Source organism: Enhydra lutris, unplaced genomic scaffold (assembly GCF_002288905.1).
Source record: "Enhydra lutris kenyoni isolate GAN:26980312 unplaced genomic scaffold, ASM228890v2 scaffoldscaffold18, whole genome shotgun sequence".
NCBI lineage: Eukaryota > Metazoa > Chordata > Mammalia > Carnivora > Mustelidae > Enhydra > Enhydra lutris.
In genome coordinates, this window is record NW_019154102.1 from 6,448,406 (window position 1) to 6,475,269 (window position 26,864).

Consider the following 26,864-nt stretch of genomic DNA (forward strand, 5'->3'; position numbering starts at 1 on the left):
TAAAATACAGGTTTCTTCCTTCAATGGGGTAAATTGCCAAACTCGTGATTTCTGACCATGATTTCGGAGTAACCAGGCTGCCTGTAATTGCTTTAGTTATTTCAAGAGAGCTCATAAAACTTAAGACTTTTATGTATACATTATATGAATATAAACATATTCATGCATATATCTGTTTAGAATGATCTACATGATTTATACTAGAGACTTTTACCTTTTAATTGATGTAACACCTCCTGCTTGTTTTATCATCTATCTCTTTTTTTTTTTTTAAAGATTTTATTTATTTGACAGAGAGAGATCACAAGTAGAGAGGCAGGCAGAGAGAAAGGGGGAAGCAGGCTCCCTGCTGAGCAGAGAGAACCCGACGCGGGGCTCGATCCCAGGACCCTGAGACCATGACCTGAGCCAAAGGCAGAGGCTTTAACCCACTTTAACCCACCCAGGTGCCCTTTATCTCTCTTTAAAGTACAATGTAAATCACTTAGTTTTAAACTTAGACCAGATCAGGGCCTCTTTCCTATCTGTAATTCATTTGAACCTATTAATTTTCAAAGGTAAACCTAACACTAACATTTCTCATTTTCATTGCTCTCAAATTAATGTATATTTTGGGTTGAAAGCATTCTTAGTCTAAGGGGCACTTGGGTGGCTCAGTGTGTTAAGCAGCTGACTCTTGATTTTGGCTCAGGTCATGATCTCAGGGTTGCCCGATCGAGCCCCACGTTGGGACTCCCTCTCCCTCTGCTCCTCTCGCTCTTAAATAAATAAAATCTTTAAAAAAGTATTGGTCTAAGGTAATAAAATAAAGACAAAAACAGATAATATAATACATGTACTTGATGAACTGTCTACTAATTACAAAAACAGGTAGAAAACTAACAGCCAAGTTTTAATGAGTGATTACTATGTGTCAGGATAAATTCTGTTTTCTCATTTAACCTATACAATACATATAAATGAGGCAAATGAACTATCTTTAAAAACAAAAGTAGAGATAGATTTGGCTTGATGTCATACTCTTGAGCTCCTCACGGGTATCACATGACTGAAGAAAGAATTGAGAGGAAGCCGGACTCTCTTTTCCTCTCAAGTTATACAACTGTACCTTCATTATTTTTGACATTTTCCTATGGTTTGAAAAAAAGTGTTGACAATTTTCAGCATCTATAACATTTCGGATGAGCAATTTCTATCCTATTGTGTTTCCTCACATATGGTGTTCTCGCTCAAATAGCACTGGTATTTTTAACTTGCACAATATTAGTAAGCTACTTTGAATTATTCTCCGCTGACAAGAATCCAAACTACCTAACACGAGAAAATTACATGTATGATTGAGGCTAGTGTGTTCACTGATTTTCAAACATAAATTTCCCAGTAGAATCACTGTATTTTACAGAAAGGGATCATAGAGATTATCTCATCTGACTACCTTTTTTTTCCCCCCTTACAAGTGAAAATCTATAGCAGACAGGTTTAAGTGTTGCTCCTAGGTTAGAGCAGCTAGTTCGTAGTAGAAAAAACTAACACCCCAGTGCTTTTTCTACATTAAAAAGTTACTATTATTATAAAATCTGCATTGTTTTGCAGTGCCTTACAGAGGATGTACCAGTCATAAGTAATTGGCATTTTTAAAAAACTGGGCACATTTTTGTAATACCGTATTATCCTCAGCACTGAAATTGGACACTTATGACTACCAGTTACATACTAGTATCATGTGTCATTGTTCACAACTTTTCCCAGTATCTATTTCTTATATTCCTAACCAGATTGTGGCTTCTCTGTGGTAGGCATAATTATCTTTTTAAAATGTTTCTTACATCCCTCAATACATCTACATATATATGAACTGCTTAATAATTGGAAAGAGATTGACATAGATATATTTAGATTTTAGTCTTATACTATGTGACTCAAAATAGAACCAAACAAAGGTCATCTTGTATGAATGCAGGTGAATTTGTTTTGAAAGGGACAAAGTTAAGAAAGTCCTCATTTCTTGACAGCAAGCAGTTGGGATTGTCCCTGAAGGTGAGTGGTTTTAGGAGCTTGAAGAGACTGGTGAAGGATGAAATCAATATTAGAGGGACTGATGAGAGAGTTGACTAGGTCTTAAAGACAAGGGGTAGCATATCCCATCAAATTTCTTAGTCAAAACCCAAGCTAATAATGACCATGGACTGACCACAAGCCTGCCCCACCCACCCCGGTCAGTACTCTGCCTGTATTAAGAAATCTTCACTCGAGAACAACCTTAAGAATATTTTCATTTTAATAAGTCAATTGGAGAAAGACAACTATCATATGATCTCCCTGATATGAGGAAGTGGAGATGCAACATGGGGGGTTTGGGAGATAGGAAAAGAATAAATGAAACAAGATGGGATTGGGAGGGAGATGAACCATAAGAGACTTTTAATGTCACAAAACAAACTGAGGGTTGCTGGGGGGAGGGGGGTCAGGAGAGGGGGGTGGGGTTATGGACACTGGGGAGGGTATGTGCTATGGGGAGTGCTGTGAAGTGTGTAAACCTGGCGATTCACAGACCTGTACTCGGGGGCTAATAATACATTATATGTTTATTTAAAAAATTAAAAAATAAAAAGAAATATTTTCATTTTGTGGTTGGAGACACTGAAGCTCAGAGAGAATAGATCATTTGCCCAACTGAAGCAGCTACTAAGGGGTGGAACCAGGATTCAAACACCCAGAGACAATGACCAAGTAAGTACGTGGTGTCATACAGTGCTGAACAAACGGCCAGCTCTCAAGCAGGAACTCAATTGTTAGTTCCCCCATTTAGGGGTTTTCAACCCACTCTCCCCATACGTATGTACCCACCAAAACCTTATTCCCCAAACACACATGTATTTATACACACTCCACTCTTTACCAATTTAGTTGTGTAGGTAACTAGCTATCAAACTTCTATTCATATATTCTTCTCACGTATGTACAGTGAGTCCAGCGACCAGACTTGGTTCTCCCCACATTACTCCAGGTAAATGTAAATACATATTAATACTGGCTCTGGGTTACAAAACACATGCACAAGCATAGCTTGATTATACAGCAGAATTCAACTCAATAAGGATTTTTCTTTTCCCATTATCCAGGCAAATACAAGAATTACGATGGCTGATGCCAAAGAAATTTGGCTCTGGTAATGGAAACTGGGAAGCAATGATGAAATGAGGTAAGAAAACCGGGGGCCAGAAGGTGGACGCAAGTCATCAACTGCTTTTCCCAGGAACTTGCTCTTTTTAGATAAGCGCTACGAATACCAGCCCCAACCTGCTGCCATAGCCTACAGTTCCCTCCGCCCGATTCTGAACCCCATTCAGGCTGGAGCAGATGCACACACCGCGGGGAGTCTCGTTTGCAGGAGATGAGTGTTCCCTTGCTCTATTTTAATGCTTGCTGCCGGGCCGTGGAAAGATTTGCCAGAAATCGTGGAGAACAGCGACAGCCAAGCTTTTTCAAGCAAAGACTAGTCAGCCCAGGAGCAGCAATCATTACTTGCACAGTATTTAACGGTTCACGTAAACAAGCTTCTCTCCTGCCTGCGTGCACTTTTGGAGCCAGCTCCGGCAGACGTGGGCAGCGCCGGGGAGGCCTCCTGCGAGGCTGGCAGATACGCAAGCCTCCAGCACCAGAGCCTAGGGCCGCGGGGGAGGCTCTGGGAACCGCCCCCTTTTGATCGCCAAGGCCAGGGTGGGCCTTAATAAATACTCCACCCGGACCGATAGGAAAGGCCAAGTTCAAACACACAGCGTTCAGCCTGGGGCGGGTCGGGAAAAGACGCCCATAGACCCAACCACCTGCCCCCGCCTGGTTAGGCGGCAGCACCAGCAAGCTCGCGGAGCCCATTCGGATTACTGCGCCTGCGTGCTCCGGCTCCGCCCCCTTGCGGGTTTCCGAGGCCGCGCGCAGGGAGCCCGCCATCGCTTAGCAACGCACGAGTCACAGTCACGGCTCTCCGCGCGCCCCTTTCCAGGCAGGGCTTAGTCCCGGATCTTCCCGCGAGGCTCCTCACTGCCTCGTGTCAGGCCGCGGGAGCCCATGGAGGGAAAGGAGTATAAGCGGCAGTAAGTGCTGGGGTTTGGTTTTCTATTTCCCCTTCTGAAACTATTTCCTTCCTTCGGGGAGGGTGAAGTGAGACCCGAGGGTTCGGTCCTCGGGCCATTATCAGAGCTTTTCCTCTTCCTTCCTATCTCTAGTAGTTGAGCGCTTACTGGAATACTTTTTTAAAACACACTGCTTACCCGGCACCCACTGTATCAGGCGCTTTACAGGCGTTGTCGGGCCCAACAGTCTTCAAGTCCCATGGAATCTTCCACTCCTAACACCCCACATCTAAATTATTAGCAAATTCTTTAGGCTTTACCTTTAAAATATATCCAGAATTCCAGCATCATCCCCACGCTGGCCCAGCGTTTCTTACCTGGATGTTGTAACAGTCTCTGCTGCTCCCCTTGCCTCTGTGCGTTCTCCACTTAGCAGTCTGAGAGGTCTTTTTTTTTTTCCCTTTTTTTTACAGCGTAGGTTAGATCACTATTCTCCATGGGCCCTTGCAGAGTAAGCGCTAAGGTCCTTGCAGTGGCCTGTGGGACCGCGACAAACTGCCCCTTTTCCTTTACCTGGTCTTATCTGCTGCTTGCCCTCTGACTGCACCCTGCTCCAGCACGCAAGCCTCCCCGCTAGCAGTGATTCTTAAAGTGTGCTCTCCACCCCACCCCACCCCACCCCCGCCCCAATCCAGCATCACCTGAGAATTTACTAGAAACGCATATTCTTGCAGGCTCCCTACCACAGATATACTGAATCAGAAATTTGGAGTTGAGAACAATAAATAATCTTGGTTTTAACAAGCCTCCAGGTGATTCTTATGTACCCTAAATTTTGAGAACTATTGACCAAGGTGTTACAGTTTAATACCAACAGGTACAGGGGTATCTGCTTCCAAAGCCTGTATTTTTGTCACTAGAAGAGTGGTTCTCAACATACTTAAGAATCACTTGGAGAGCTGGTTAAGTTTCCTGGGAAACTATCTGGGATAGGTTAAGTTTCCTGGGATGGGGCGGGTGAATTTGTACTATCAAGTAAAATTGATGACAATGCAGCTCCTTCTGGGGCCACACTTAGAGAAGCACCTAAGGCCAGGTGCTTCTGTTGCCATACTTTGGCAATTACAGTTCACTCTGCTAGAATGCCCTTCCTCAAATATCCTCTTAGCTCGCTCCCCTCTTTCCTTTTTTCAGTTGCCACCTTCATAATGCAGCCTCCCTCCCACATACATGCACTCCTTTTCCCCATTCCCTGCTCTGTTGTTGTCCTTAGCACTTAACACCACCCAAAAGACTGTATGTTTTACTTATTATTTGATTTCTCATCTGCCTTCCCTCACTAGAATGTAAGCTCTGTGAGGGCAGGAATTTTTGTTTTGTCACTGCTGTATCCTCAGTGCCTTGAGCAGCACCAGGCACAAAATTCAATAAATATCTGTTGAAAGAATGAATTATTCAACGTTATTGTCACATCTCTCTTAATAGGCATTCTTGGCCTTACCATGCAAAGGAGGAAATCAAGGCTCAGATATTAGATGGCAGAGTTGAGATTCCAACTCTGTCTGCCTTTCTTCACTGCCCATTTTTGTGTTTCCTTCTATTAAGAAATTACTACAGAATCATATACTTCACACTTAAGTGTTAATCTATAGCTACTCACACCCCAAATACTTACTTGAACGAATGCATATGCACGCAAGCATAGAGCCACAGTCCCTTCCTTCAAGGATGTGATGCCAGTGCAAGTATATTGCTGAGTTACGACCATGAGAAGCAGATGGAAAGAACTGATGTCCGATGTCTATAATAAAATCGATCATGACCTTTCCAGAGATATAAGTGTTTATTTAAAGGTAATAGAAAAAGCCTTAGAAGTTACTCACACTTGACCAGTAATCAGTTTTTCCAAAACCTTACAGAGAGCAATTTGTGTTGGGCTGCAGGGAGCTAGGGTCCAAGAGTGCTGAATGTTGTTTTTATGTATATTGGAGTGGGGGTTGGGTGTATACAGTTACACTAAGCCAGAATAAAAAACAATCCCAGCAGATTCACCAGAAATATGCAAATACTATAATGGCGGTCCATTTAACTGTGATGAACAGGATGCTTCCCCAGGTAGCTACATAATGATGAAAGAAACACAGTCTTCCTTCACCCTTATGGAGAGCTACTGACCAGTAAAGGGTATTTGTAGTGCTTACCAAAAAACAAAACAAAACTAGATACGTAAATTATAAATCATGGTATTACGAAAGAAAGTACTAAAATAGAGACTACATGGGGCAGGAAGGGGGAAATCTAGGAAAAGCTTCTGAGGAGATGGCTTTTAAGCGGAGACCTAAAGATAATGGACCAGTGCTGCAGGGACCCAGGGAAGAACTGCCCAGGCAGAGGGGACACTGTGTGCACGTGTCCTGAAGGAAAATAACTGGTGTGTCCAGGAACTGAAAGCAGGTGTGCTGTCTGGAGAAGTGAGGGGAGAGTGGTCTCATTGCCTTTGAAGAGATTAGCTGGAGCTGGATCCTGCAGCCTCAGAGCTGATGAGGCAGCAGTATTCACTATAAATGCAACACAAAGCCATTTGGGGGTTTTCACTAAAAAATGATATGATAGAAAAGATGAACCTGACTTTGTTTTGAAGTAACGGAGGGGTTATATTTTCAGGGCCAAGACTAAGCAGAACTGCTCATTTTCTCTATAAATTTGTAATCTTATTTACTTACCTTCCATAGGTCAGGGCTTTAATTTTAAAAGCTTCTATGTAAAAATAAAATCTTAAAAAGTAAAAAAAATAAAAAAATAAAAAAAAAGCTTCTATGTAAGAAGTATTCACATTAATTTATTTCATTCTTTCCTTTATTTTCCAAGTATGTGAAATTTTAAAATACTGCCTTTTATAATGTCTACCACTCTTTTTTTAAAAGGAGAAAATTTCTATAAATTGCTTCTAAACATTTTTTAATATTTAAAAAAATTCTTTAATGTTCACATTGGTACCAGTCTAGTTATTAAAAGCAAAAAGTGATGAGATTGAATTGATTGTTTTCTCATGCCTGCACAGTGGTATTTTCCTGAAAAGATAAATAATAGTGGTCATTTGGTACCTTTTATAAGTTTGCCAGGTGAACTTTTAAAATTAAATAGCTATCCTTGCCCAGGTGACTGAATTTACTAAGTAACTTTTTTTTTTTTTTTTTAAAGATTTATTCATTTATTTTAGAGAGAGAGTGTGTGGGGTGGGGGAGGGAGGGACAGGGAGAGAGGGAGATAGAGAATCTCAAGCAGACTCCCCACTGAGCAAGGAGCCTGACCCTAGGCTGGATCCCTGGGTCTCAAGATCATGAACTGAGTCAGAATCAAGAGTTGGGCTTGATACCTGAACCCCAAGATCATGGCCTGAGCCGAAATCAGGAGTCAGTCATTCAACCTACTGAACCACCCAGGCACCCCCTAAGTAACTAACTTTTAAAGAAGATGAGTTAAGATTACCATGTAACTTACCTTCATGAATACATGTTCCAAACAGGATTTGTAACCATGATAAAATCACTACTCTTTTTTGATTCCAAGCAAGTGAAAGTCTGTACATTGTGCTGGTGTATTATTATGAATAATCATAATTAACACAAATCCCTTCATCTTTTATATGATTTAAAATGAGAAGATACCCTTCCATATTTTAATTGCATAAGTCCCTTATAACTATTAATAAAACCTAAATTGTCTTGAATGATACTTGAAATATATTAAATTTTATTTTATACAATTATGACACAGTCCTAAAATGTTCATTGGGATACATTACTTACTATGTAATTCTGTTTTTCAGAGAGCATAAAATAGAAGATGGTGGTATAGTGTATGTAACTGGAAAAAAAGAAGAAATCAAACATGACAAACAACCTGGAAAAAGTACACAACATTCAAAACCATTTGTCGGGAGAGGACGTATATATTATGCAAAATTCATTCATACAAATGCAAGAACATTGAATGAACCAGTTCCCTACATAGATCCCAGAAAAGGGCCAGAAAAGCAGGTTGGACGGATGTTCCTTATATACAAATACAGATTTAGATTCAGAAGCTGTTTTGCAGGATAATTTGGTCACAGACTATGTAAAGGATGTGACATATTTCAGACTAATATTTGTTATAATCCAATAGTTAAAAGCAGTAACCTGAGACTATTCTCCCAGATAACTATTGCATACAAACAATATATAAATAGGGAAGGAATCCAAATAATTGTTTTCCTAGATTGGATCAGATTATAGCCACTTAGTAGTGTTTGGCAGATACTGGAGAAATCTATAATATCGTATTTGTGTTACATATTCTATTATAAAAATTTCCCATGATACTCTCTATAAAATAATAGCTACCGTTTATTTAAAGTGTGTGAAGTGCTAGGGATGAGCTAAGTGTTTTATGTAAGTTATAGGCTTTAATCTGTACAACAGTTTCTAGGAGGTAGCATTAGAAATATTTTATGGATGATAACATACCACAAAGAAGTAAATTCACTTATCTGAGATTACATAGTAAGCAAATGTCACAGCCAGGTTTCTGACCCAGGATGGTTGGTTTAGTCAAACCGCACTTTTCATATATTTCATTATCTTCTTTCTTTAAACTTCGGTTTGTTGAGGTATAGTTTATCCTGTTAGTTTCCTGTTCTTGATATTACAAATTACCACAAATTTAAACACTTAACTTAAAGCAACACAATTTTATTCTCAACACTTTTTGACCTCAGAAGTCCAGTCAGTCTTGTTGGCTATTAGCAAGGCTGGTTTCCTTCTGGAATATCTAAAGGAAAATCCAGTTCCTTGCCTTTTCCAGCTTCTAGAAGCTGCCTGCTTTCCGTGGCTCGTGGCCCCTTCCTCTTGAAAGCCAGCAGCATGGCATCTTCAAATCTTGCTCTGACTTTTCTGCCTCCCTCTTCGGTGGATGGGTATGATTACATTGGGCCCACCTAGATAATCCTGGATAGTCCTCTTCCTGAGATGTTATACTTCATCTCAGCCACAAAGTTCTTTTGGCATGTGAGTTTATGTGTAATTGTGATTTAACTTGACATTTAAATAGAGATTGCTTTTAATGACCTGTCTTCACATCAGTAACATCCAATGTTCTTATCGTAAAATCACTAGCATACCAGGGCACTGTGTGTGAATGGGAGATCGTCTTGAAGCAGGAATTAATGTAGTCAAATATGCATTAATGTCATGTAATAAAACCTTACGTGGGCAGTTCTAAGGCTATTTTGTTTTATAAACCATCGGGGATTTTAAAGATATTAACAGTCCAGGCCTACCTGAGGGAAATAAGTCTGGTCCAGAAATCCAGGTTAGTGAAGTTCCCATGTTTCTTACAAAAGTTAATGAATGACTCTCCTGAGCTCTAAGTCAGGACTGAATTAAAACCAAACTATTAACTGAATCCATCCTTACCTTGGAGATACTAAGGAAAAGAAATGGGTTTGAGAATGGAAATATAAAATGTAAAAATCTCAAAAATCAATGCACTAATTTTCTCTTACTCCTAGTTTATAGGTGTCTTGAGAAAAGTGATGTTAGGAGCTGCGATCCCAATGGGGTGACACAGTAGCAGTAGGATCCTTATTTATTGGTGCTAAAGACTAAATGAGTCAGAGATCTTTAAGAGATGGCGAAAGGAAGTTTGAGATGAAGTGAGAGGGCAGGGAAGAGAGGCTGCTGGTGGATATGAGTGAGGAGATATACACAAAGACTGAAAATATATCACCGAGTTAAGGGCGTATTTGTTTTAGGCGTGGAGTGGAGGCACTGTTCATATTTTAAAAACAAAAACAGCTATCTTAAGTGTACTCATGTTCACGTACTCGAGGAGTAATAAAGAATGTTCATTTCACATATCTGTACACTTTGTTCCTTTATTTAAGATGACAGGCTTCTTTTTAATGTTTAGTTTGATTGTTTTAAAAAATTAACTCGTTTATAGCAGTGCTGGCTTTAATGCAAGAGTGAAGAAAATAAAGTGCCTCATGTTTAAAGTGGCATATCTGCTCTCTTACATATTTTGCTAAGATAATAGCTTAAGAACCCAACACCAGATTGATTAATTTTACTTAATTACAAGGTATTTAAAGAATTTTTTTTTTAAATTCATTTGAGAGAGAATGAGGGAAGGATCAGGGAGGGTCAAAGGGAGAAGCAGACTCCCTGCCAAGTCGGGAGCCTGATTCAGGATGTGATCCTGGGACTCCAGGACCATGACTTGAGCTGAAGGCAGTCGCATAACCAACTGAGCCACCAAGGTGCCCCTACAAGATGTTTAAATGAAACAACCACACAGTTGTACATAGGGACATAAAATTGGGAGTGCCAGAAAAAGTAAAAAGGAGCTGTGGCTTGGTCACTTTTCATCACAAGTTTTGTTTTTAAATATTGGTATTTTAAAAGAGATGATACTAGGTCATCATGTTCCAAAGTGTATGTTTCAGAGCATTAGCCCTATGTGTTCAATAGAATGACATTCCAAAGTCAAATACGTTTTGGAAAAGCTATATATTTAGATCTTAAAGCTTCACAAATCATATTTGTATATAAAGATTCTAAGAAATCCTGTGATAAACTTATTTCAGTTTACTTACCTCAGTATTTCCCAAATTTATTTAACTTTGGAAACCACTTCTATATAACACCTTTTAATGTGCTACAGACCTAGTATTCCACAAAACACAATTTAGGAATAACATATCAGGGACATTATGAGTTGCTTAAAAAGAGGTATTTCAACACTCCTGGTATCCACAGCAAAATAGAGATGAACATAGATACAACATAACGCTACTGTTTCCTGGAACACTTCAGTGTTTTGAAAGCCTTTGAGCTCCACTAATAAAATGTGATTCTGCGTAAAGAGTTGTCAAAAGTCTGTATTTCCTTAGGAATCCCCAAAGTAGGATTCTGTGTTCCACAGACGATCACCACCAGCGGCAGCCATCTTTGCCAGGCTGCTGCTGTGGAGCTCTCCCTACCACCTCTTGTGTTCTCTTAACGGCCTTTGCCATGAGGCCCCAACTGCTTTAACTATTTCTCTCCCAAGACTCTTCCTTAATTTCCCAAAGAATGAAAACTAATTAATGTCTCCTAATGCATTTCTAAAGGCTTAGAGATAGCAGAAGTATAACAAAGACTGTCTCACAGTGGTTTCCAAAGGTGGCTAAGGGGTTTACAGTATAATGGCCATCAGGGGTGGGGGTTAGTGGGAGTCTCTTCCTCGGAAATCTTCCAGATGTCTCCATACTACGGAGTTCCAGTGACTGTTAGCCTGGGGCAGGAAAGAAGGCTGGCCTTGGGCTAGAAGGGAAGGCATCCTGCATTTTCTGTGTCCAAAGTTTTGAATTCTTTAGGCAAAACCCCTTCCACAATCTGTAAGAGGTGGACTGACACCCGAAATCTAGACAAAGCAATCACAGTAGAGACTTTTCCCAGCTTGGCTTATTTCATCATAAATAACTCATGTCAACTCCTTACAATCCACTTCAAGTAATGCTGCACAGAGCAGTAAGTTTTTATACTTAGTCTTTGGCTTCAGCATGGGGTGAAGGAAAAAACAAGCTTCCAGGGGCACCTGGATGGCTCAGCAGGTTAAAGCCTCTGCCTTCGGCTCAGGTCATGATCTCAGGGTCCTGGGATCAAGCCCTGCATCGGGCTCTCTGCTTAGCAGGGAGCCTGCTTCCTCCTCTCTCTCTCTCTCTGCCTGCCTCTCTGCCTACTTGTGATCTCTGTCTGTCAAATAAATAAATAAAATCTTTGAAAAAAAGAAGGAAAGGAAAAACAGGCAACAACAACAAAAAAATAAGCTTCCACCTATCTCTTTAATCCTATAATCTTCTATGAACAAATGCTTGTACCAAAATTGCATGCGCATGTGCGCAAGTCCACATACATTCTCACTCTTCCAGGAACAAACCAGACTCTTCAGGCAAAGGGCAGGCTATCCAGAAATAAAAAACAGAAAAACAGCATTTTTTGAACTGTAGGATTTCATTCTGCCAAAGTGAAGCTTCACCCCATTTACAACACTAATCAGAATACTTCCCCCAACTCTGAGGTCTTCAAGTCATCAGTCACACTTTAGGAAACATTGTTCATTATTTCCTTTATATTTTGTGAAATTAAAGAGACCATTTTGGTAAAATTCTGAATTCATGAGAAATCTTGAGAGGTGAATTGATATCTCTGCTTTTAGGGTAACTTTTGCAATAAACTCTTGTTCAAAAAAAATAATTGAGTGCTGCCAGGAAGTTTGCTCATCCCAGAGTCACTTAGCCAGTAATTTGGGTATTAGCAAAATAAGTTTCTAATCAACAAAGAAGATAATATACAATGTCTTCTTAAAGCCTTTTCATAGAAGAGCTTTCTCAAGTTACTCATAATCTCTCTATTGTTACTCCTGAAATAATTTAAGTAGGTTTGTGGTTATCTGCTTTGCATTCTACAGCAGATGTGATAAAGCAATAAAGCATGGAAATTGGGAGGCCTGCATGGATGGGGGCAGGGCTCTGACTTGGACAGCTCTGCTGCCTGCTAGGGATACACTTTGGGGAAGTTAATCTCCCAGCAGTTTTCTCATCTGTGAAGTGGGTGTGTATCTACTCACAGAATCGTGGTGAGGGTAAGTGAGAAAAGGCCTATAAATCTGAGACCTTGGGGCACAATAAGCACTATCATTCTCATGCAGTGGAGGAGGCCTGCAGGAAACAGGCATTCTGACAAGTTAGATGTGACTATTTTCAGCCAGATAGTGAGAAGACACCATCTGTTGAGTAATCTGTTCTAGAATTCCCAGGATCGACATCAAGTAGTCTTAATTTTTGTTATTCACCCTTCAGCCCATCTCTCCTGTTCTCCAAAATTCCTTTGTTCCTAAATTCCTTTGATCTCTGCAAAGTTATTCATTACCCTGGGTTACAATTTGTCATTGGCCTAAAAACTGGCAGTTGTTAAAAGTTTCCAAGTGAGGTCTAACTCTCTCTTCCTCAGTTCCAGAGGGTTCAGTTCCCTCATGGGTCCATGTTCATCCTGTCTTTTTCAGTTTGAAGATAATATCCCTTAACGAAGAACCTAAAGTTGAGGAGCTCTGACTTTCAGCTCTGAATTTATGTATTCTTCTTCAAATTCTTAGCCTTTCTGTGATTTCTTGATATAACAGATTTTTTCTCCCAGAAAACTCTATTTTTGCTGCCTTTGACATATATCATGAATTTCTTCTAAGCTTCTTGACAATCTCCTGACAAGGTGACTCCATGAAATTATTTTTTTAATTTGATATTGTACACCTCTTTTATACATGCCTGTCTTCTTAGAAACTAAGCTACTTTGGGAATTGACTCCCTATGGAGTCAGATAAAATGTCTTCAAATGCCTCTTTTCATAGCACTGTAGCTTCAACTGTACTGTCAGAATTTTACTTCTGTGATATCATATTCTTCCCCTTTGAATCATATTTTTCAAGTCTCTGACTATGAAATCATGGCTGATTTTTAAAAAACCCCATCTCTTTCCTCAAAGCCCAAAGTAGGTGTGTGATTATACCCAAAGTTACTTTCATTGTCTAATAATATCCAAGAACTCCCAGGTGTCACAGTTTCTCTTCCCAAGGTGTCTTAAGTTTACCTGATCAACTAGATTAAAAAAAAAAAAAAAAGTGTTTATTTAGAATTAAGCTGAGTAAGTTTCCCCTCACTCTTTTCACAACTTCTAAGAGATCAGATTCTTGTGGCAAATATGTGCTTGTGGAGAATCTATTAGTTCTCCCTTTCCTGGATGCTTAAGTTAGGTTTTACCATCAAAAATTTAGTAACATTGGAGATATTTTCCCTTAGAACAAAATTTTTCAAACTGAGGTACTAGTGGGTTATAAAACAATGTGGGTTGCAACTAGCATTGTGAAATGGAATAGAAGAGACAAATGATAAAATAGAAAAAAAGTCAAATGCACTGCATGTAGTAAGAATAAATATTGTGAAACTTTGTGTTTTATGTACTTTACACATTGTGTGTTCTTGCATGGCAAAATCTATTTCATGGTGTGGATCATGGACGGAAAACTGAAAACTACCATATTAGATGATAATACATTATTTGTATTTTCATAATGAAAAGTATAGAACATAATTTTTACATTAAATCGAGCCATATATATACATATATATACATATATATATAAAATAAAATGGTAGTACAAAATATAGGAATATAATTAGTTGATTTTTACCATTCCATCTGTTGACAGGAAGTAGTTTAAGAATTTAGCAGCTTTATTTTGCTGAAAATATATGATAATTCACTTTTAAGTACCTTTTCAAAAAATTCAGTCTTTATAAAAATATACTGATTCCTAGATTATAGGATTCCATTTTAGTACTAGAATACCCAATAACTTATTGAATGAAAATTGAACATTCAGAGACATCAAGCAATATATGAAAATGTTCTATAGTATTCAATTCTGTGTTTCCAATTTTTTTCCCATAAAGGGTGACTGGTGGTCACATGGTAAAAGACTGGAGCATCCCTTCCAACCACCTTATGACACTAAGAGCACCCAGAGGAGTGACTTTCAAAAACCAGCATGTCCATTGGTTTTGCCAGTCAAACACAGCAAGTTGCAAAAGCCTTCTTGTGGAATAGGTAAGGTTAGCTGTGATAAAATCCCTTTCCCATTCTCCCAGGTTACTGCTATCAAATTAAGGTGTATTCAATGTACTGGCCTCTCCTGAGAAAATTATTTCTCTATAGGAGTTGAAAATACACATACAACCAGTGCAGCCCTTGACATGTTTGTTCTTTATCCCTTCTTGGTGGACAGCTTATCTCCAAACATATTTACAATAACATAATAAAAATTGGCCTGATCATGATAACACCGACCTCCAAGTCATATACTTAGTAGCATTCTGTTCACTATTGTTGACACCACATTTTAAGAACTACTAAAATTGTAGACAGTATTTCTCTAAATGTACTCTGAGGGACACTAATTCCTTGTGATGTTCAAAAAAAGAGGGAAGTGCTCAAATAAGTTTTCTGAGAACTGAATTTATAAAGCTAAACAGATTTTTTTAAGCCACAGAACTCTTAAAACCCTTACTGTAAGCACAAGCATAATGTGTTCCAAAAGGAAGAATAAAGAATGTTATGTTTTCCCCACTACTGACCACCTCACCCTTTTTCTAGATTTTCACATGACTGGTATCCCACAAAACAATGTAGGAAATACTGCTACATGGACTGTTAAAACATTGTCAGATCTCAAAGTTATTTACCTGACCATGTTATTATAATAAACATTTTCACATTAAGTCAGCTTCTATCTGTTTCCTACCACATGTCCTAATCATCTTTACAGCTGAGTAGACTTTCGCAGGTCTTAAAGAAGTGCACGATCACGTCAAAACAAAAATGTATTTATTGAATACTCACTCTGGTCATCACTCCATATAAAAGTTCATAAGTTAAACTTCAGATAATTTTCTGAACATGACAGTAGACAACAAAGGATTGGTTTTAGCAGTCACCAGTCCCTTACTTAATTTTAGCCTTCAGGTCTCTGTGATCTGGCCAATCTAGTTAAGGATACAAAGGGCAAGTAGGTTGAAGATCAGAACATTAGAAAATGGTCATATTCAGCATGATTTCCACTTTAAGCGTGGTAGTTAATGGAGAGGACTGTTAGATGATCTGTAACATGGTCTCTCCTTTAGAAAGGTAATGAAGTCTGATTCAGGATGGTAGACTGAACACAGACATCTAAATCCACCACCACCCATACTCTATTAAGTGATAGTAAAGCAATCAACCCACAAAGATGAAGAGAATGGAAAGAAGAACTTTCTGCAGTGTGGGAAGGAATGAAAACTTGTTGATGGATTACAGAAAGCAAAGAAGCAATAGCCTAGAAAAGACAGAGGGAAAGGCAGCAAAGAGCCAATCTGTCTGACAAAACCCCAGGGTAGCTGAAGGCTCAGTCAGCAGGCAAAGCAGAAGGCAAGAATGAATCCAAGGGGAGAATCCAAGGGCAACCGGAAAGTCTATCTTTTAAAGAACCACTCCAGTCATGAACATTCTATTCAATGCCAGCGTTAAGACTAGTGGAGCCCAGTGCCTCATCCAGGTAGTCAACTAACCACACCAGTTATGTTTTCTGATAATTCAAGCTGATCTCTTATCCTATTCTTAGTTTATGAATGTACAGCCAAAGATTACAATTATGCCAAGTTATCATTTTTTAATGTTTGGAGGGTAAAGTCAAGGAAACATCACAGAACATAAAACAACAGCAGCAGCAACGACAAAAAAATTAGAAACTATGAGAGATAAAAGCAAAGTGGAGAATCAGTCTGGGAGGTCCAACTTTTCTGAAGCTCCAGAAAAGCAAGGAATAAAACTAAAAGCAGAGATAATTATCAACACATAACATTTATTGAGCACATAGTATTTGCCAGGCATTTTATGGAACTTCCTAAATATTACCCATTCGATTCTCAGTCCAATTGTAAGGAATATATTAGTATGGTAATATTATTAATACTCTCATGTTTCAGATAAGAAAGCAAGCACAGAGTTTGAATAACTTCCTCAAAGCTACAGAGCAAACAACTGGTATTTGAACTCAGTCTACTTCCAATAAAAACCAGTATTCTACACAGCCCCTAGAATAATAACAAAGTTTCCCAGTATAAGAGAGAGGCATTAAAGGAGTCTACTGAGTGCTTCCAAGTGTGAAGGGACAAAGGATACAGCCTATATATCATTACGAAATTGCAAAGCAACAATCATAAAAAGAAGATTCTGTAAGTTTCCATAAAGAGAAAGAAAAATTAGTCACTAAGAAATAAGAATCCGTATGGAATCAAGCAGTGCTGATACAAAAGCACAATGGAGTTATGTCTTCAAAATTTCCAGGGAAAAATTTTTTGACTTAGAAAAGAGGATTAATTTAACAGAAATACTAGAACCATTCTTTTTCAAGTGGCACCAGGCTTTGGACCCACTGAGAAAGAAATGTAGTCCCAGCACAATATTTGGCCCTTAAGTGAACAAAATTCATATAATTATATTATAAATGTTATTTTGTAGTTTTCAGCTTTTAGCATTACACAGATAATAGTATGGAAATTTTAAATGTGTTTACAGGATTATGAGCCTTAACAAGAAAAGTGTATCAAGAGTTGACAGAAGATGGGAAGTAGAAAGAAGGGTGCTAATATCTTTATTTAACATGAGTACTGAAGAAATACTACCCAAAGGAGATGAAACAAGGAATAGAAGTTTAAGGTTGAAGTCAAAGGAACGAATTTATCTCTCTAGCCCTGGCCTCTTTGCTGAGCCTCGAACTCCCATCCAGCCACCTACCTAACATCTTTTCTTGGAAAGCTAATCTCTTTTCAATACCCCCATTCAAACCTGTCCTCTGCCATTTTTCCTCTTCTCAGTAAATGTCACTTCTATTCCCCCTCAAGTTTTGATAGTCTAGAAGACATTCCAGAACTCTCAACCTTTTATATCCAATCCATCAACAAATCTTGACACCTATTTCTCCAAAATATACTTCATGTCTTCTTACTAATGTTGTACAGCTCCTGTTAGCCTACTTTCTCTCTTTCTCCTCCAAAATATGTTTTCCACACCATTTTTAGAAGGATCTTTAAAAAATACAAATGATATCACTTTCTTCCATTAGATGAATTACTCTTGTTCTTTGTCGAGTGAATTTCAAATTCCTCACCATGGCCTACATGGTTCTGTTTAACCTATAGAATCTATCTCCTGTTGCTCATGGTATCATAAGAGGGCATTTCAAGAAGGGTATTTAATTCAGCAGGGGAGGAGTCAAGATGGCAGAGAAGTAGCCGGCTGAGACTACATCAGGTAGCAGGAGATCAGCTAGATAGCTTATCAAACCATTGCAAACACAACAAATCCAACAGGAGACCAAACAGAAGAAGAGCAACAATTCTAGAAACAGAAAATCAAGCACTTTCTGAAAGGTAGGACGGCGGAGAAATGAATCCAAAGCGACCAGAAGATAGACCGTGGGGGGAGGGGCCGGTTCCCGGCAAGCAGCAGAGCAACGGAGCACAAAATCAGGACTTTTAAAAGTCTGCTCCACTGAGCAACATCGCTCCAGAGGCTAAACCAGGGTGAAGCCCATGCGGGGTCAGTGTGGCCCCAGGTCCCGCAGGGTCACAGAAGGATTGGGGGTGTCTGAGTGTCATAGAGCTCGCAGGTGTTAGAGCGGGGAAGCCTGCTACAGAGACAGAGCTGAGGAGTGAGCTCTCAGCTTGGGGTTACCTTGAACGGGTCACAGGCTGGGTGAGCTCGGAGCACAGCCAGAGGCCAGGGAAACAGGAGTGATTGAGTGCTTTTCTCTGAGGGCGCACTGAGGAGTGGGGCCCCTGAACCCTTGGCTCCTCTGGGCCGGAGACTGGGAGGCCGCCATTTTCATTCCCATCCTCCGGAACTCTACGGAAAGCATTCAGGGAACAAAAGCTCCCGAAAGCGAACCCGAGCGGATTACTTAGCCTGGCCCCTGATTAGGGCGGTGCAATTCCACGTGGGGCAAAGACACTTGAGAATCACTACAACAGGCCCCTCCCCCAGAAGATCGACAAGAAATTCCGCCAAGACCAAGTTCATTTACCAAGGAGAACAGTGGAATTCCAGAGGAGGAGAAAGCAAAGCATGGAATTCATGGCTTTCTCCCCATGATTCTTTAGTCTTGCAGTAAATTTAATTTTTTTTCTTCTTCTAAATTTTTTTTAACTTTTACCCTTTCCTCTTTTAAAGTTTTTTAAACTAGTTTACCTTAACAATACCTTTCATAAAAATAAATAATAATCTTTTTTGAACCTTCATTATTATATTCATATTTTATCCTTCATTGTATCTAACTTTATTTTTTGTATACACATAGGGTTTTTTCCTTCTAAAAAATTTGGGGTACAACTTCTTCTAATAGATCAAAATATACCCTAAATCTAGCTCTGGGCTTGTTCTACTCTCCAGCCCGAGCAAATTCTCTCCACTTTCTTTTTCTTTATTCTCCCAACCAACTTACTTTATCCACTACTTTTTTAGAAATTAAAAAAAAAATTTTTTTTTCATCTTTATAGGCATATTCCATCCCTTCATTGTGTTTACCCTTATATATGTTTTTCATTCTTTAAAATTTGGGAGGTAGTTTCTTCTAAGAGACCAAAATACTCCCAAAATTAAGTGGGTGACCCTGTTCTAGTCACCAGTCTAATATATATATATTTTTCTCTTTTTTATATTTTTTGTTTTCTGTTTTTAATTTTTTTTTTCTGAGCTTCTTTTTATCCCCTTTCTCTCCCCCCCCCCCATGATTTGGGGTCTCTTCTGATTTGGTTAAAGTGCATTTTCCTGGGGTCTTTGCCACCCTTTTAGTATTTTATTTGCTCCTTCATATATTCTTATCTGGACAAAATGACAAGGTGGGAAAAACTCACCACAAAAAAAAAGAACAAGAGGCAATACCGAAGGCTAGGGACCTAATCAATACAGACATTGGTAATATGTCAGATCTAGAGTTCAGAATGATGATTCTCAAGGTTCTAGCCGGGCTCGAAAAAGGCATGGAAGATATTAGAGAAACCCTCTCTGGAGAGATAAAAGCCCTTTCTGGAGAAATAAAAGAACTAAAATCTAACCAAGTTGAAATTAAAAAAGCTATTTATGAGGTCAATAAAAAATGGAGTCTCTTACTGCTAGGATAAATGAGGCAGAAGAAAGAATTAGTGATGTAGAAGACCAAATGACATAGAATAAAGAAGCTCAGCAAACAAGAGACAAACAAATACTGGACCATGAGGGGAGAATTCGAGAGATAAGTGACACCATAAGACGAAAAAACATTAGAATAACTGGGATTCCAGAAGAAGAAGAAAGAGAGAGGGGAGCAGAAGGTATATTGGAGAGAATTATTGTAAAGATTTTCCCTAATATGGCAAAGGGAACAAGCATCAAAATCCAGGAGGTGCAGAGAATCCCCCTCAAAATAAGAATAGGTCCACACCCCATCACCTAATAGTAAAATTTACAAGTCTTAGCAACAAAGAGAAAATCCTGAAAGCAGCCCGGGAAAAGAAGTCTGTAACATACAATGGTAAAAATATTAGATTGGCAGCAGACTTATCCACAGAGACCTGGCAGGCTAGAAAGAACTGGCATGATCTATTCAGAACACTAAACGAGAAAAACATGCAGCCAAGAATACTGTATCCAGCTAGGCTATCATTGAAAATAGAAGGAGAGATAAGCTTCCAGGACAAACAAAAACTGAAAGAATTTGCAAACAACAAACCAGCTCTACAGGAAATATTGAAAGGGGTCCTCTAAGCAAAGAGAGACCCTAAAAGTAGTAGATCAGAAAGGAACAGAGACAATATACAGTAACAAGTCACCTTACAGGCAATACAATGGCACTAAATTCATATCTCTCAATAGTTACCCTGAATGTTAATGGGCTAAATGTCCCAATCAAAAGACACAGGGTATCAAAATGGGTAAAAAAACGAAACCCATCAATATGCTGCCTACAAGAAACTCATTTTAGACCCGAAGACACCTCCAGATTTAAAGTGAGGGGGTGGAAAACAATTTACCATGCTAATGGACATCAGAAGAAAGCTGGGGTGGCAATCCTTATATCAGATCAATTAGACGTTAAGCCAAAGACCATAATAAGAGATGAGGAAGGACACTATATCATACTCAAAGGGTCTGTACAACAAGAAGATCTAACAGTTTTAAATATCTATGCCCCTAACATGGGAACAGCCAACTATACAAACCAATTAATAACAAAATCAAAGAAACACATCGACAATAATACAATAATAGCAGGGGACTTTAACACTCCCCTCACTGAAATGGACAGATCATCCAAGCAAAAGATCAACAAGGAAATAAAGGCCTTAAATGACACACTGGACCAGATGGACATCAATACTCAGAACATTCTATCCCAAAGCAACAGAATACACATTCTTCTCTAGTGCACATGGAACATTCTCCAGAATAGATCACATCCTGGGTCATAAATCAGGTCTCAACTGGTATCAAAAGATTGGGATCATTCTCTGCATATTTTCAGACCACAATGCTCTGAAGCTAGAACTCAATCACAAGAGGAAATTTGGAAAGAACCCAAATACATGGAGACTAAACAGCATCCTTCTAAAGAATGAAAGGGTCAACCAGGAAATTAAAGAAGAATTGAAAAAATTTATGGAAACAAATGATAATGAAAACACAATGGTTCAAAATCTGTGGAACACAGCAAAGGCAGCCATGAGAGGAAAATATATAGCAATACAAGCCTTTCTCAAGAAACAAGAAAGGTCTCAAATACACAACCTAACCCTACACCTAAAGGAACTGGAGAAAGAACAACAAAGAAAGCCTAAACCCAGCAGGAGAAGAGAAATAATAAAGATCAAAGCAGAAATCAATGAAATAGAAACAAACAAACAAAAAAACCAATAGAACAAATCAACAAAACTAGGAGCTGGTTCTTTGAAAGAATTAATAAGATTGATAAACCCCTGGCCAGACTTATCAAAAAGAAAAGAGGACCAAAGTAAAAAAAATCATGAATGAAAGAGGAGGGATCACCACCAACACCAAAGAAATACAAACAATTATAAGAACATACTATGAGCAACTCTATGCCAACAAATTTGACAATCTGGAAGAAATTGATACATTTCTAGAGATATATAAACTACCACAACTGAACCAGGAAGAAATAGAAAATCTGAACAGACCCATAACCAGTAAGGAGATTGAAACAGTCATCAAAAATCTCCAAACAAACAAAAGCCCAGGGCCAGATGGTTTCGCAGGGGAATTCTACCAAACATTTAAAGAAGAATTAATACCTATTCTCCTGAAACAGTTCCTAAAAATAGAAATGGAAGGAAAACTTCCAAACTCATTTTATGAGGCCAGCATCACCTTGATCCCAAAACCAGACAAGGATCCCATCAAAAAAGAGAATTACAAACCAATATCCTTGATGAACACAGATGTGAAAATTCTCACCAAAATACTAGCCAATAGGATCCAACGGTACATTAAAAGGATTATTCACCACAACCAAGTGGGATTTATTCCAGGGCTGCAAGGTTGGTTCAACATCCACAAATCAATCAATGTGATACAATACATTAATAAAAGAAAGAACAAGAACCATATGATACTCTCCATAGATGCTGAAAAAGTATTTGACAAAGTACAGCATCCCTTCTTGATCAAAACTCTTCAAGTGTAGAGATAGAGGGCACATACCTCAATGTTATCAAAGCCATCTATGAAAAACCCACCGCAAATATCATTCTCAATGGAGAAAAACTGAAAGCTTTTCTGCTAAGGTCAGGAACACGGCAGGGATGTCCATTATCACCACTGCTATTCAACATAGTACTAGAAGTCCTAGCCTCAGCAATCAGACAACAAAAAGAAATTAAAGGCATCCCAATTGACAGAGAAGAAGTCAAACTATCACTCTTTGCAGATGATATGATACTATATGTGGAAAACCCAAAAGGCTCCACTCCAAAACTGCTAGAACTTGTATAGGAATTCAGTAAAGTGTCAGGATATAAAATCAATGCACAGAAATCAGTTGCATTTCTCTATACCAACAACAAGACAGAAGAAAGAGAAATTAAGGAGTCAATACAATTTACAATTACACCCAAAACCATAAGATACCTAGGAATAAACCTAACTAAAGAGGCAAAGAATCTATACTCAGAAAACTATAAAGTACTCATGAAAGAAATTGAGGAAGACACAAAGAAATGGAAAAATGTTCCATGCTCCTGGATTGGAAGAACAAATATTGTGAAAATGTCTATGCTACCTAAAGCATTCTACACATTTAATGCAATCCCTATCAAAATCCCATCCATTTTTTTCAAAGAAATGGAACAAATAATCCTAAAATTTATATGGAACCAGAAAAGACCTCGAATAGCCAAAGGATTATTGAAAAACAAAGCCAAAGGTGGTGGCATCACAATTCCGGACTTCAAGCTCTATTACAAAGCTGTCATCATCAAGACAGTATGGTACTGGCACAAAAACAGACACATAGATCAATGGGACAGAATAGAGAGCCCAGAAATAGACCCTCAACTCTATGGTCAACTAATCTTCGACAAAGGAAGAAAGAATGTCCAATGGAAAGAAAACAGTCTCTTCAACAAATGGTGTTGGGAAAATTGGACAGCCACATACAGAAAAATGAAACTGAACCATTTCCTTACACTACACACAAAAATAGACTGAAAATGGATGAAGGACTTCAATGTGAGAAAGGAATCAATCAAAATCCTTGAGGAGAACACAGGCAGCAAACCCCTTCCACCTCAGCCGCAGCAACTTCTTCCTAGGAACATCGCCAAAGGCAAGGGTAGCAAGGGCAAAAATGAACTATTGGGATTTCATCAAGATCAAAAGCTTTTGCACAGAAAAGGAAACAGTTAACAAAACCAAAAGACAACTGACAGAATGGGAGAAGATATTTGCAAACGACATATCAGATAAAGGGCTAGTATCCAAAATCTATAAAGAGCTTAGCAAACTCAACACCCAAAGAACAAATAATCCAATCAAGAAATGGGCAGAGGACATGAACAGACATTTCCGCAAAGAAGCCATCCAGATGGCCAACAGACACATGAAAAAGTGCTCCACATCACTCACCATCAGGGAAATACAAATCAAAACCACAATGAGATACCACCTCATACCAGTCAGAATGGCTAAAATTAACAAGTCAGGAAATAACAGATGCTGGTGAGTATGCGGAGAAAGGCGAACCCTCCTACACTGTTGGTGGGAATGCAAGCTGGTGCAACCACTCTGGAAAACAGCATGGAGGTTCCTCAAAAAGTTGAAAATAGAGCTACCCTATGACCGAGCAATTGCACTACTGGGTATTTACCCTAAAGATACAAACATAGTGATCCGAAGGAGCACGTGCACCCGAATGTTTATAGCAGCAATGTCCACAATAGCTAAAATATGGAAAGAACCCAGATGTCCATCAACAGATGAATGGATAAAGAAGAGGTGGTATATATATACAATGGAATACTATGCAGTCATCAAAAGAAATGAAATCTTGCCATTTGCGACAACATGGATGGAACTAAGGGTATTATGCTTAGCAAAATAAGTCAATCGGAGAAAGACAACTATCATATGATCTCCCTGATATGAGGAAGTGGAGAATGCAATGTGGTGGATTTGGGGGGATAGGAAAAGAATAAATGAAAGAAGATGGGATCGTGAGGGAGACAAACCATAAGTGACTCTTAATCTCATAAAACAAACTGAGGGCTGCTGGGGGGAGGGGGGTCGGAAGAGGGGGGTGGGGTCATGGACATTGGGGAGGGTATGTGCTATGGTGAGTGCTGTGAAGTGTGTAAACCTGGCGATTCACAGGCCTGTACAGCTGGGGATAAAAATACATTATATGTTTATAAAAAGATAAAAAAATTTAATTAGAAAAAAAAAAGGGTATTTAACTCAGGTCAAGGAGGCAGAGAATGTTCTCTGAAAGTCATGGCTATTTCCAAAATGATTCATGCCTGTGTACTTGTTACTGTATTTCCATAATCTACTTATTCTTATAAATTAAAATCTGAGTACTAAGAGAGTTTCTACAATACAGTCAAAGTTGAATACTTTGGAAAGGCTTGCCAAAGGTGACTAACTTTTTTTAAAAAATACTTCATTTATCTCTTGTGGCGGGGAGACAGAACACAAGCAGGGGGAGGAGCAGAGGAAGAGGGACAAGTAGATGTAGGGCTTGATCTCACACTGTGAGATCATGACCTGAGCCAAAATCAAGAATTGGACACTTAACTGACTGAGCCACCCAGGTGCCCCCAAAAGTCACTGACTTTTAAAAGTGCTAATTAGGTGTGGACAAAATCATTATAAAAGAGGAGCTGGAGTGAGTTTTTTAAATCTTGGATTCTTCAGTCATTTAATTTCAGATGTGCCTTTAAGTTTTCATTCTGTTTTAAAGAAACAAACTAGAAAGGATACATTAGGAGTGTGGTTCCCACAAGAAACACACAGTACAATTCTAATCAGTGGATATTTCCACAAAGGAAATGCATTGGCATTCCAGTAAAAATTTGAAGATTGAACTGGTTAGAATAAGTATCTAAGTTTAGTATATATAATATTCTATGATTCTTTAACTTTTTTGGTTAAGTAACCAGTCAGATCCCAGTTCTTTCTCATAAGGAGTGGTTGCTTCTACTCTAGTTCAGTATGGGACACAGTAGAAGATGAGAACAGAGGGCTGGGCTTTGTTCTAGGATGACCAGGCAAGGCCCAGCCATTTCCTAAGAGACTGCCCACTCCACACCCTCAACATCAATGCCTATAGGTCTGCTCTATTGAGCCAGTCTATTTTCCCAGAGTGGAATACTCCAAAGCTCCGTCTGGAGTGGGGAACAAAAGATCTGGGAATTTCTCCAATAATCCTCTGTTGGCTCTTCACCTTGTTCCATGTTCCCTGTCTCAGATCTGTCAGAAGCCTCCATTTTTTGAGCCCTCCTGGGACCCCACCCCATCCCCATAAGCACTTAGCTTCCAGGTTTTTTTGTGGTCTACTCAAGTTCATTGCCATTTAACCAACTGCTTTCAGGTTTCCAAATATGTTAGTATCTTTGCTCTCATTTAGTTCTCTATTTTCCTAAGGATTTAAGCTTTTTAAGGTATTTACCATCATTGTACCCATGTTTTGGGAGGCCGTGGGGGAAATGCACATGTTGAATTTGTCATGTTTAACTGGAAATCATGGTCACCTTCTCACCATCAATACTCCCTCCCTGTAGAATGTAATACTGTCTTAGCACTTATAGTGGTTTGATCCCTAGGCTCATTACTTAAATTTCATCATTTTATTTCCTCAATTCAAGAAGTGCAAATAATACTCCCTACTTTGCAGGACTGTGAGGAGAAATAAAAAATATGTAAAGTTGCCTACCACAGTGCTTGGTACAAAGGAGACAACAAATGGAAGCTATTTTTATTATTAATAATTGCATTGTATTATGCTAGGTCTTTAGCTGGAATTTAGCTTTGGAAACCAAGTGTGGAAGTCTCACTTTTTCCTTCCTCGCCCTCCTTCCCCCTTTACCCACACCTCCCCCTCCTCCTCCTCTGTCTCTGTCTCTCTTTTATTGGTGTTTCTCATTGCCACATTCATTATTATATCCCAGGTCCTAGAACGATGCCCAGATCTATCCAACAGATTAAAAACATAATGTAATTAAACAAACATACACAACACAATGTAGGTCTGCAATATATTCATATTTTGGATGGTGTTTGGATACTAGTGAAAAGGGTTTTTATTTTATTTTATTTTATTATTATTTTTTTAAAGAATTCTTTTTTTTTTTTTAAGATTTTATTTATTTATTTGACAGAGATCACAAGTAGGCAGAGAGGCAGGCATAGAGGAGGGGGAAGCAGGCTCCTTGTGGAGCAGAGAGCCTGATGCGGGGCTCAATCCCAGGACCCTGGGAATCATGACCCGAGCCGAAGGCAGAGGCTTTAACCCACTGAGCCACCCAGGCACCCCTGAAAAGGGTTTTTAAAGGAAATATTTGAGCATAACATTTAAAATATATATATATATATATATATATATATATATATATATATATATATATACTAG

The 26,864-nt window shown here is 38.9% G+C and overlaps 1 protein-coding gene across 1 annotated transcript in view; it reads left to right on the forward strand.

Moving 5' to 3' along the window:
* Window positions 1–4,068: 4,068 nt before the first annotated feature.
* The window catches only part of LOC111148208 (chromosome unknown C2orf73 homolog), a 28,665-nt gene continuing 5,869 nt past the window's right edge, over window positions 4,069–26,864 (forward strand). The window contains exons 1-3 of the mRNA XM_022504668.1: window positions 4,069–4,094; window positions 7,903–8,113; window positions 14,605–14,758. Of these exons, the coding sequence (XP_022360376.1) occupies window positions 4,069–4,094; window positions 7,903–8,113; window positions 14,605–14,758 (391 nt within the window). The remainder of the gene's footprint in view (window positions 4,095–7,902; window positions 8,114–14,604; window positions 14,759–26,864) is intronic.